The sequence below is a fragment of the Melospiza georgiana genome, chromosome Z, assembly GCF_028018845.1.
Source record: "Melospiza georgiana isolate bMelGeo1 chromosome Z, bMelGeo1.pri, whole genome shotgun sequence".
Taxonomy (NCBI): domain Eukaryota; kingdom Metazoa; phylum Chordata; class Aves; order Passeriformes; family Passerellidae; genus Melospiza; species Melospiza georgiana.
The window spans coordinates 19,683,720-19,695,814 of NC_080465.1; the positions used below are offsets into that span (position 1 = coordinate 19,683,720).

Genomic DNA, 12,095 nt, shown 5'->3' on the forward strand with positions numbered 1-12,095 from the left:
CAAGTCTGTTAGATTTTAAATTTCTCAAAAATCTCCTCAAAAAAGAGGATGGAACTGGGAGAAGAAAGAGAAAATGACCCAAAAGAACCAACAGAGCTACCACTGGAGGTTCCAGTGCTGTTCAGCTGACAGAAATTCCAAGAGGAGGTAGTGTCAAGAGATGTGGTGGCCACACATCCCGAGGTAAATAGCCTTTGGCTTTCCTGGGGCCTTGCCCCACATGGGGCTCCCACTCTCCTGGCCATTTAGGAGCTGGGTTAGGGGCTCCAGACACAGGTGTGGAGCATTGTCTCCGGTGTGCCAGGGATCAGCGGCCACAGCTGGGCTGGGATGCGGGCCTGGGGGTGTGGGGCGTGCAGAGTAGGGCATCGCCTCAGCAGAGCAAGGCTTGATCTGCCCCTTTCCCCACCTACAAGCGCCTGAAAGGTTTTGAGGCAGCAATGTCCTCTAGTGTCTCACAACAAGGTTTCCAGGTTTCTGTGCTTCTTGGCTGTCAGGACTCCAGAGATTTGCGGAGGGATATTAAGAAACTTTCACTTTTACTCCTTCTAAAAGAGGCAGCGTGAGGGTTGTTTTTCCTTTCTAAGGCCTTCCCTCCTTTCTTTGTCCTCTTCTTGAGATAGTCCTTGTCAAGCCAGTCCTCTCTCCCCTTCTCCATGACAATGGAGGGGGACAATGGAAAAAAACAATCTATGAGAATCTGAGATTGTTAGAGTCACAATGTAGTGAGGAGAAAAACAAAAAAGCAGTACACAAGAAGAAGAAGAAAATTGTGCAAAAGAGGTAATGGCTTAACCAAGCAAGGTGAAGTGTCACATGGGGCCCCTGGAGCAAAGAGAGGATGGCCAGGGCTTCCAGAATGGTTCTGATGGTAGATTGGAGCTGCTGGTGCTGCCTGGAGCAGCTCTGGAGCTGCAGTGGCAGCTTGCTGCTCCCTCTCTGTGGCAGTGGTGGTGGCAGTGTCGATGGTGATTGATGGGTGTCTCTCTCTCCCTGCGGAGCTCTGTTTGGCACTGCTGCTGCCATCAGTCTGCCACGCTGGGCTTGTGTGTGGGAATGGGATCTGCCGCTTCGCTGCCTCTTCCTGCCACCCTGCTGGGCTGCGCTTGGCTTGGCTGGACTCCCTTTGGGCTTGGCTGAACTCACTTGGTATCAGTGTCACCACTCTGGGTTGCCTTGTTCTGCTGGAGCAGAAAAGCAGTCCCACATGCCACCCTGGCCCTGGTGGTTTCAGCTGTGTGTCAGAGCTGTCACTTCAGTGCCACCCATCTGAGCCCCGTGTCCTAAAATTTACCGTTGAAGGACAAAAGTGGGGGGAAAACGTGGTGGTGCTGCGTTGGTGCCAGGGCCTCTCCGCTAGAGTGAGTCAGAGAGAAGGATCCTCCTTGCATTTTGTGCCATGGCATTTCCCTGCTGAAACCACACCCATGGCTGTGGTGTAAAATGCTTTGAATAAATAGTGCTGAAAGATGCATGGCCTTGCCTCTGTACTGAAGCCCTCTGGTCCTTTCCTGGGTAGTTGGCCAGTGGCTTTCCTGAGAAACGGCCCTGGCGACTTTGATGCTCAGAGAGACTGCTTGATCCAGCTGCTCACAAAAGCACCTTAATTGTACTAGCAAAACAACAAACTAAACAGTGTGCACAGTACAAAGAACGGAGCAGAAAAAGCCGGCGTCTAGGGTCTGCAGCAATACTTATACATTCCCAGAAGAGGAGGGGTACAGGTGGGCTTTGAAGAATGGATCCAACAAGAAGGAATGGTTTGAAATTTTACAAGTAATGCAGTAATAATTATCCAATGGTAATGCAGAGAAATCAGAACTTTCTAGTAATAATTTGAATAATTGAACAAGAGGATCATGGGTGGGTGTCCTGACTCACCCTAAATACAAGGCTTTTCGTATTGCCTCAAGTGGAAGTCTCCTGAATTTTTCAAACCGGCTTCAACACTTCAACCTGGGAGAGACCTCTAAATGTAATTGAAGTAGTGCTTCTCCTGCTTTCTAGAACTAAGGAAGGTCCAGCTGGAAGAAGCCTTCTGGGTTTTGCTCAGAAGCAATAATGGCCAAAGAGCAGTAATGTGGTTCCTCACATCCTGGTCCCTTCTCAGTGCTCATCTTCTCAGTGTGGGCTAGAGGGGCTTAGTGTGATTTTAATTTTAGATGCCTTGAGCAAGAGATATGGACTGGGAGGGCTTTTTGTGTTGCTTTGTAGCAGAGGAGAACTCTGCCGGGTATTTTTGGCACTCTCTTTAGAGAAGGTGTGGTTCCGTGCATGAACTCACAAAGCAGCCCAGGGCACTGCTATTGTGATGTCAGCGGCCGCATGGCAGCGTTGTCAGGCAGAGTTGCTGTGCCGAGGCCCGGAAGGGCTCAGTGTGCAGAGCAGCTCTGTGCACGCTCACTGCAGGGGAACCTGCTCATCGACGAGGTCTCTGCCAGCACGACTCTGAGTATTTTTCTTTTCTTTTCTTCCTACAGGTCTTGTCTGGTGCAGACTAGACCGGCGCCGCTCAAGCCATGGAGGGAGCGTGTGCTGCAGCTTTCACGGCCTTTACTGTGGCTTATTCCGGGTACTTTTTCACCCACCTGGCACGTAAGTAGACGTTTTTGTTCAGTGCAGCATATGGAAACCCAAATGCCACAAAGAGGCCTTCAGCTGGATAATGCCCCTGCGCCGAGCTCCAGCTAAGAAGGGGGTGTCTCTCGCCAGTGGGGCGTGGGCAGCATTTGTAATGTAGCCTGCAGGGGTTCCGCTCCTGCCGTGCCATAGCCTGTGGCAATGGAGTCTGGAGTCTCCTCAGTTTGGTGGCTCCAGCAAGACAGCTTCCAGGATGGGAAGACTGGGAGAGCTTGGCAGGAGTCCTTGTAAAAGCTGTGCACTGCTCTCCAGGACTGAGGGAAAGTCCCTCAGTTCAAGTCTTCTTGTCTGCATTCCCTCATGCCAGCATGTGCCTGTGGAACTTGACGCTTCCTGCACGCTAAAAGAGCCGTTTGTTCTGCGATGAAATTACGGAACGCGCTTGGAAAAGGCCTCTGAGCTAGACATTTTAGAGGAGTTCTTGTATGCTCCCAGACACAGGAGCTGTTCCACTGCTGTGTCACCATAGAACAGCCACCATGGCTCAGGGGGACAGGGGTGAAGCCTCCCTGGGGAAAGGTTTTCAGTAAGCTCATGGCAATTGCTGCATGCAATGTCTTGAGAAAATTGAAGTAGAGGAAAGAGAGGAGCTGTAGCTGCTGCAGGCCGGGGTGGGGCAGAAGCAATGACTGTTAGAGAACAAGTTGGAGATTTTCTCAGTCTCGAGTTTCTGTAGGTTGAGTGGCCAAAGAGGACAAAAGGTAGACACCAGGCAGTATTTTGTGCTGCTGTTGTCTTGCTGGCTGTGTGCCACAAGGGATGCTGCTGGAGTGATGCAGTGAAAGCAGAATGCTCTGTCTTTGGCTTGACTTTTTGGCGGGCTTGGCCAGCACAGGCAGTTTTCTTACAGCATCTGGTTCTTTTTCCCTTGTGTGTTGCAGGTCACATCAGCCTTGCCTGGAGAGAATCCGGTCTTTGGGTGAGTGGCAAAGGAGCCTCTGGCGCTGGTAGCATTTGACACTTGTGGAGCAAGCCGTGAGCTGGGCCTGTTGCAGTCCAGTGCCAGCCTGACTGGATGAATGAAAGTACAGTCCAGGCCCTTTGCAGCCTAGGCAGCAGCAGGGGCTGGAGAAGCCCAGGAGGTTTTCTCCAGTTCCTTTCCAGAGCTTTTAAGCAGCTGAAAGTGGGGCTGCTGGGTGCTTTAAGCCATGATGGAATTTCTCCTGTACAAGGGAGTGCAGTCCCATCAAATTGGCCCGTTTTACTTGAGTTTGAGCACCTTAGAATCCCCTTTCTCTGCAGATGCTTTCTCCTTAGTGCATCTGGCTCTGGAGCTGAATCTAAAGAAGGTTACGTGTCCCTGACAGTGCTGTCTGTCTGCAGAGCCCAAAAGGAACCTCGGAGCCTCCTGTGGCTGCGTGTCTTCCTGAAGAAGAGGCCAAAGGGGAGGAAGATGCCCAGCAAAGTGCCCCTGCAGGGCCTGAGCATCCAGCATCAGTAAGTGGCAGCTCAGGGTATTCCTGTGGCTGGAGCAAAGCATAGCTGCAAGTTTCTGATCAGACAGCACCTCCCGTGCCTGGCTGAAGATGCTGAGGGCTGGAATCTTTCCTGCCCTTCCCCCAGGCTGTGAGGCCTGGAAAAGGGGCGTGGAACTTGGATGTTCAGGCATCACCTTCCTACTGTTCTGAAAGGGGCTGTGATTTTTTCTTAGCAAGAGAAAAGAGGTAGCATTAGGATGTCTTTGGATGCTCCTGGGGTACAAGTGAGGCCCTTGGTGCCCAGTGGCTGTGCAGGCTCCCAGTCCCCGGTGAAGAGAGCAGTGCAAAGGTGCAGTTCAGAAGCTTGCAGGATATTTGGAGACACTGTCCCCAGGAGGGACCTGGCCTTGCACAGAGAGCAGCTGTCAGTAGCTAAAGGATCAGCTGAGATGCAGCGGGGCCTGTGGCTGAATATAGGTTAGGTTGTGAATGACAGGTTCTTTCCTGTCCCTCATGCTGCTGTGTGTCCACAGAGCAGAAGGGCAGCGTCAGCACCTGCTCTGGCTGCCTGTGTACCCGAGGAAGAGGCTAAAGAGGAGGAAGGTGCCGATGAACCTGCCCCTGCTGTCAGCCCAGGGCCAGAGCAAAGATCATCAGTAAGTGCCTGCTTTGGTTAGCAGTGTCTGTGGTGTCATTTTGTGCGTGGTGTAAAAGCAGCCTTTGGATTCTGGGCCTCGAGCTGGAGAAGCGGGCTGCCAAAGCTGAGAGGTGAAGAGCCCTGGATGAGGCCAGCAGCATCTTCCTAGGGGCTTGCATTTGAAATGGGATGGGAGGGGCATCTCTGCCAGGCACATTTGTGACCCTCATTCATTTCTTGTCCCAGAGCTCCACCTCCTCTGTCCTGGCACCTGCAGGAGCTGCAGCAGAGGCCTCTGAAGGAGCCTCCAGTCCCCAAGCTGGCAAGTCAAGCGGGAGCAGCTCGTGCATCTGGAGCACGAGTAGCTCCTCTGGCAGCAGAGAGCAGCTGGGAGAGAGGACAGAGGACAAGTGCCTGGCCATGCTGAGTAGGTCCTTTGTGATCCTTGTCTGCTGGAGCAGTGCCCTGTGTGTGCGTGTGTCGGCATGAGCTGTGCCAGCTCCTGTTCCTCCTCAGCTGAGTGCCAGGTGCTGAGGCCTCCACACAGGACCTGTTGTTGTGCTTTGAGGTGGTGAGGGGTCACCGGGCTGTTGCTCCTGCCTCTGAGAGCAGCTCAGCCTGGCTAGGCTTTGCCTGAGCTTCCCTGGAGGCAAAAGGCAAACCAGAGATTGTTTCTGGCTGAGCAGGAGGCCGTGACCCAGCCAGTGAGTCTCAGGCCTCAAGGAGCTCCTGTGGGGCACGGCCAAGGTCATCTTCAGAACTCAGCCTGTCCTAAAGGCTGAGGCACCTCATTCCTAAGGCCCATCACAGTAGGCTGGAACATGAGCTTCTGCTCCTGAAAGGCAGAAGGCCATTGTTTAGGCAAAATTGTCCTGCTTAAAGCTGGAGATTGCGCTTCTGCTGGAAGCACTTTGCAATATTCTTGCTGTGCTGCAAAGGGCAGCTGTTGAGAACAATGATGCCAGGAGCCAAGATGCCTTTGATGTTTGCAAGGATTCAAGGTTTGGCTGAATGTCACAGAGTGTTGGTTGCCAAGAACAGCAAGGTTTTATTTTTCCTGCTGCCCTTAATGTTTCCAGACAACAATCACTTCTCTTGGTTACAGGTTCCTGATCCCCGTCTCCTCTGACTGTTTCTGCATGTGCTTAGGTTTTAGTTTAGCCTTTTAGTTTGGTGCAGGCCATCTGTGCTGCAGGGCTGCTTGTCTTGCTGCTGTTGTTTTTGAGGTGGTGGTGGTGCGGTGGTGTTGTTGTTTCCCGACTGCCCGAGTTGAAAGGGCCCAGTGTGGCAGAGAGTGGGGCTGCCTTTCTGATCTGCTGCAGGGTGGGATCTCTTTTGAAGTGAGCATCTTTCCTTGGGATTTTTACAGAGATGCTGGTGAGCGAGGGAGATCCTGAGGCTGTATACACAGAACTGGAAACTATTGGCAAAGGGTGAGTGCAGCCACAGCTCCTTCTCCAAAGGGAGGGCCTGTGCCTTTTGCTGGTGTCACATCTGCCCAGAGCGACGTCAGGCAAGCTCCAAAGCTGTTCAGACACTGCGTTAAGATGATGCCTGATGATCTCTCAGTACGGGTCAGCATTTATAGCTGTGGTTCGAAGGCATGGCAAAGACACCTGGATGCTGGCAGTGTCTTTTCCGCGGCAAAGAGCAGCACCTGGCAGATCTCCTGCCCCTCAAGTGTGTTGCACCTGTTTGCCGCTTTTCCCAGGAGAAATCGTTTTTGCATGTCTCAAAAGAACACAGACTGCGTGGGCATGAAAAGAGGAGAAACTTTGTTGCCTCAAAGGTCAAGTTAGCAGCTGACAGCTGTCAGGGAACAGCTCTCGGTAACATTTCTTTCCAGTAGTTTGCTGAAAACAGGGTTCAGTGGTCAGGATGGCCACCGCCTAATCTACAAGGCAAAAGCCGAAATGAAAGAAGCAGCTGTCTTTTGTAGCTGAGGTGGCAAAAGACAAAGCTTCAGGGCAATGCCCAGTGCCAATGCACTCCAGAGGAAAAGGCATCATCTGGCTGATGGCAGACCCCTGGTGGATCCTGTCGGGTTTAGGCCTTTCCTGCAAAGAATCCACCAAGCTGTTCCCTTTGAAAGCCGGCTCTGCTGCCTGGAAATGGGACTGATTTGCAACATGTCCTCAGTGAGAAGCCAAATGTACAAGAAAAGTCTGCAGAAAAGTCGAGTCCTCCCTGTGTCTGATGCATTGAAGAGAAGCAGCTGCCAAATGCTCTGGACCCAGAACGCAGCTGTCCAGGGATCCTGTGTTTTGAGGACTTCTCCATTTGTGTGTGCAGCAGTGGAAGCCTTTGCCTGCTCTGGCTGTTGCTGGACACTAATTTGCTTGCAAGCTGAAGAAGGACTCTGTGTCTAGAGGCTTTCCTCCATGGCTGTTACATGGCTTCAGGCTTCTCAGGAGGCCTGAGTGGTGGTGCTTGAGTTTGGCAGACAGACTCCAAGGAGAGGTGGGAGAAGGCCCAACCAGCAAGTTCCTGGAAAAAACCCACACATGTACAGATACAGAAAGAGAAAAGGGGGAAAAGATCAAGACGAGAATCGGTCCTGTTCCATTTACTGTTTGCCCAGGGGCTTTTTTCCCATTGGACTGCAGTGTCTTGCCCTTGCAGGGAATAAAGGACTTCTTCTTTCTCTGCTGCTGTTTTGTTTCTAGGGGTTTTGGCCTGGTGTGCATGGCAGTGGAGACTGCCACAGGAGAAGAGGTAAGCGTCAAGCAGCGCCGCAGCTTCTGCAGCTGTCGAGTGCCCTCCCCTCTGCTGTGAGCTGTGGCTGAGCTTTGGGTGGCCAGTAGAGCTTTGCTGCAAAGGGAAATGAAGTGCAGAGCAGTGTCCGCCTGCCAAATGCAGTGGGGACAGATTTTGTCCTCCTCAGCTGCCCCAGGGAATGCAAGGAGGCCAGGCGGTATCTGTCAGAGGAGGACACGCTGCCTGGGTCTTAGTGCCCAGCTGGTGTCTCAGAGCATGGCACTGCTCTTTGGGGCTGCAGGGTTGCTGAGTTCTCATTTCTGGCTGTCAGCAAGTACATGGGAATGGTGCTGGTCGTTCTGTAGGCACCTGCAGTGCTGCCCTTGGAAGTGTGCTCAGAGAGAGTGGTCTGCAAGGAGTCTCTCAAGGGCCTAAGCCCTGCTCGGAGCCTGGTGTATACGCCTGGGAGATCAAGGCAGGAGTTATGTCTTTTTGCAGTCAGGCAGTAATTGCAAATGTCAGTGGTGTGAAGGAAAATATTTTAGCGGAGCAAAATAAAAATTCCTGAAGTGAGGAAGTGCTAGGATTGTCCTTTTTGGAGGCATTTTTTTCTGTGAAGTATGGAGGGGTGTATTTCTTAAAGGGAAGAAGCCTCAGGATGTTTTTAGGACAGCATTTTTTCTGTCGTGTCTGTAAGAGTTGGCTTTGTTGTTATGCAATAGAGAATGCCAGTGGTTGCTGGAGGAATGACCAAACACCCTAGAAGTGCCAAAGGTTTCCCAGCAGTTTTGTTCCATTTTTACCAGCACAAAATGGCTTCCTGCTTGCAAGAGGTGTGTGAATGAGCATGGGGATGATAAAGTAATACCTTGGGGGCAGACTGGCCCTGGGCAGAGTGAGGGTTGTTAGAGCTTGGAGGTGGAGAGCTTAGAGCGTGTTTCTCCCAGGTTCTCCCAAGGCAAAGGATATGTGGCTCCGTGTCTTGGGAAGTGCCCAAGCAGGCGCTCTGATGTCCTGTCACAAGGCAGCTTGGCCCAGCCCAGCACTATCATCCCATAATCCCTGTCTCCATGTTGCCTTTGTGGTCCTGTGCCACATACTTCTTTGGTTCATGGCTTTCTATGTCGTTTTAGGTGGCCATAAAGAAAATTAGTCTCTTGCAAGAGAGCGGCAGCGAACTGTGCCTGAATGAAATCCAGGTCATGCGTGGCAATAAGCATGCCAACCTTGTCAACTATGTAGACAGGTGAGTGGTTCTGCTGTTCTGCCGCGAGAGGTCATTCACATCCTGCAAGCCAGAGGTTCAACCACTCCTTTGGTGGCTGGCAGAGGATGGAGCTGTTCATTCCTGTTTCTGGGCTGATCTACAGCGTCTTGGGAGGAGATTGCATTGGGGCTGTGTTAATCTTTCCTGGCATACCGAGTTTGAAGGGCGCCTTCAAAGGCCAGACTTGGCTCTATCTTACCGAGCCAACAGCCTCAAAGTTCCTGTGCTCTCTCCCCATGGTTTTGTTTGGTTTGGGGCTTGATTTTTTTCCCCCGTGCATCTGAAGTGCTGACAAAGCACTGTAGATTGTATTTCCCTTGGCCTGTTGCGTTGGTGTGGATACCAAGCAGTCTTTTAGACTGCCCAGAGTTCAAGGCCTGTAGAGCATAGTGAATGACTCCTCACTTCCTCCTGTCTTCCTCTGAGAGAGACACAGAAACAAGAATGCATCAGGTGGTGGGAGTGCACTGCACATTCATCTCCAGGCTGTTGTTTCCTCCTTTCAGCTACCTGCTGGACAAGGAACTCTGGCTGGTGATGGAATACATGGACGGAGGTTCCTTACACGATGTCATCAGGGAGACTCGTCTGGCAGAAGGAGAGATAGCAGCTGTCTCTCGGGAGGTAAGGGACGGTGCTTGTGCTTCCCATGGCTTGCTCGCGATGGTCCTTCCAAACGGGTGATGAGGAGAGGAGAGATTTCATCTCCTGAGCCTCCTTGCTGCCTTTCTCTTATGACTGGCAGTAGCAAGAGCACCTGAAGTGCCTGCCAGTGTCCCTGCCCTTCTTCTAGTGTGTTTGTGTTTGCCTCTCTAAACACTTGCCTGGAGCCTGTGTGAGCTGCATTCCTGCATCCCTGAAGGGCAAAAGTGCTGGTGGTGCAATGTCAAACAAGTGGCAAAGACAAAGAGATACTTGCAGGACTCTCAGAGAGCTGAGCCTCAAAGGAGAGCCTTGCACCCAAAGTGGTGCTTGCAAAAGCATCCACTGTTGCCTGGCTGGAGAGAGCACAGCCACTGCAGCAGTGCTCTGTCAGTCTGTGGTTGCAGGGCACTGGCCAGAGGAACAATTGCCCTTTCTCTTTCAGAAGCAAACGCACCCTCACTTAGAAAGGCACTGCTGTCCTTGTGTTGGAGCAGCAAGCTCTTGCCCTTGCCAGCAGCCTGTCCTGCCATGGCTCAGCATGGCCCAGGAATGTGGCAGTGTTGCAGATGTGCCACTTCCCTGCTTGTGGGATGAAATCCACTTAGGCTGGTGTTTCTCTTTCCTCTCTCAGTGCCTGCAAGGCCTGGATTTCCTTCACTCCAAGCAAGTGATCCACCGGGACGTCAAAAGCCGCAACATTCTCCTGAGTCTGGACGGATCTGTCAAGTTGGGTGGGTGTTGCTGAGCAGGCTCTGCCGTGGCAGGCTGTGGTGTGGGGCTGCCTTTGGGTGACTGCCGGTTCCCTTGCAGCGCAGGCTGCCCTGCTGCAAGCGCAGAGCACAGCCACAAGGCGCAGGGAGGTGTTGCTGGGAACAAGGGCTCAGGAGTGCCTTTGGCTTGTGGATGTGTCCCTTCCCAAGCAAGGCACTCACAGTCTAATAGCTTCAGGGCACTAAAAGCCACTGTCTGAAACTGGGGGCTTTTGCTAAGTGGCCAAATCTGCATTTCTTTTGCTGCAGGCCCAAGGAACGGCAGCATGGCCCCTTTATGGCAGCTGGGTTCCACGCTGCCTTCTTGGACATGGGTACAGTGGGGACTCCTTTTGTTTGCTTTCCTCACTCACGCTGCCTCCTTTTTTCTCCTCAGCTGATTTTGGCCTTGCTGCTGAGCTCACCGCTGAGCAGAACAAACGGAGATCAGCTGTCGGGACCACTTACTGGATGGCGCCTGAAATCTTCACCAGGAAGCTCTATGGCCCCAAAGTGGACATCTGGTCCTTTGGCATTGTGGCCATCGAGATGGTGGAAGGGGCGCCTCCTTACTGGAATGAAACCTCCCGCACGGTGCGCTGCAACTGCTCTCAGATTCTGCTGTCACCCAAACAAAATCTGCTCCCATTCCTCTGCCTGGCAAGCTTGCTAACACCTGGAAATGAGAGGTTCCAGGCCGCATAGTGTCTCGTGCTCCTTGTCCAGGTCATCCCCTCTGCCAATTCAGTGCAGGAGCAGCACAAAGAATCGTGATGCCTTTTGCTTGACGGAAGCTTTGCCTAAGGGAGCAGTGAGCCGTGCTGAGCTGCATTGTATGGAATAATCCTTGGAAACAGTAGAGTTAGACCAAAGTTCATCCTCCAAATAGCGTGTAGAGCTGCTGTCAGTTCTCAGAGAAGCCAAGTGTGCTTTTGCTGATGGAGTTGCTCTTAATTGCATCAGCCAGTGAAATCAGGGGTGAAGGCAAGAGCCTTTGCATATTGGACTGGCTAGGGCTGCTTTGGGTCCTCTCAGCAGGGGTTGGAAATGTATCTCCCAGGATCTAGCAGGGAGTGAAGTGCCACTGGAGAGTGGAGGCTGTCCAGTGGGGTGTGTGTGAGCAGTTTGGGGTGCGAAGGAGACAGGTAGAGTGTGGCATTTCCTTCTTCTCTAGGTTCAAGAGCTGATCAGCAGCGGGGGCAGGCCGAAGCTGCAGAAGCCCAGGCAACAGTCGGCGTGGTTGCGAGACTTTCTGCACTGCTGCCTGGAGAGGGACGAGGACAGGCGCTGGTCTGCCCAGGAACTGCTGCAGGTAAAAGGCAAAGCGGCTGCAGGCTGCGCCAGCTGCCCGCTGCCAGGGGCTCCTCATCTGCTCAAGTCCAAGGCGTCTGATGGGCCCCGCTCCTAAGTATCTCCAGTCTGGGGGCTTGCAGAGGAAAACAAAGGAGAATCCTGGCCTAGGATGCCTTGGAGGGAGCCTTTCAAGGTCACCTAGACCAAATCTCCTCATCTGGATTCATGGATTTGTGGGATTGGGAGCCATGTTTGCCTCATGTAGCAAGGTCCTGGATGTGGAGACAGAGGTGCCCAGAATGCCCTCCTTTCTGCTTTCTGTATCTTTCTGGTAGCCAGAGAAAGCCTGTTTCAGCCTGTGAGGAAAGGTCAAGTTCATGTTTTCTTTTTCTCTTTGGGCAGCATCCGTTCGTAACATCAGCCAAGCCAACCTCTGACCTGACGCCTCTCATCATGGCCACGCAGCAGTTTATGGCCGACAGGAGATACTAGCCCTGGAAGAGGCCATTGTTGTAGTTTGTAGTTTGTAGTCTGTAGTTTATAGCTTGTAGTTTGTAGTTTGTAGTCTGTATTTTGTAGTTTGTAGTTTATAGCTCGTAGTTTGTAGTTTCAAGATTACAGATCATAGGTTGTAGTGTGTTGAGACTGGTAGTCAAAATAAATACTGTCATAAATAAAACCTTGACTGTGCAGAAAGCTTCCCTTTGTTCTCAGCCTCTGAATAAGCTCTAAATTTGCTTCTGAATGGG

General features: G+C 52.2%; 1 protein-coding gene across 1 annotated transcript; it reads left to right on the forward strand.

Annotated features, from left to right (window-relative positions):
- Window positions 1–2,519: 2,519 nt before the first annotated feature.
- Window positions 2,520–11,838, forward strand: LOC131096216 (serine/threonine-protein kinase PAK 3-like). The gene is made up of 13 exons (XM_058044531.1): window positions 2,520–2,595; window positions 3,522–3,559; window positions 3,964–4,077; window positions 4,592–4,714; window positions 4,942–5,122; window positions 6,065–6,128; window positions 7,362–7,410; window positions 8,526–8,638; window positions 9,166–9,283; window positions 9,936–10,035; window positions 10,451–10,647; window positions 11,228–11,365; window positions 11,749–11,838. Exons 1-13 carry the CDS (start codon window positions 2,520–2,522, stop codon window positions 11,836–11,838), a joined length of 1,401 nt encoding a protein of 466 aa, XP_057900514.1.
- Window positions 11,839–12,095: the final 257 nt, after the last annotated feature.

What these genes read in the sequence shown, in the direction of transcription:
- LOC131096216 (XM_058044531.1), top strand. Translation starts at nt 2,520, where the DNA reads ATGGAGGGAGCGTGTGCTGCAGCTTTCACGGCCTTTACTGTGGCTTAT. An exon ending in GGCCAGAGCAAAGATCATCA is followed by an intron (nt 4,715 to 4,941) that starts GTAAGTGCCTGC and finishes TTCTTGTCCCAG; the next exon opens with AGCTCCACCTCCTCTGTCCT. An exon ending in AGACTGCCACAGGAGAAGAG is followed by an intron (nt 7,411 to 8,525) that starts GTAAGCGTCAAG and finishes ATGTCGTTTTAG; the next exon opens with GTGGCCATAAAGAAAATTAG.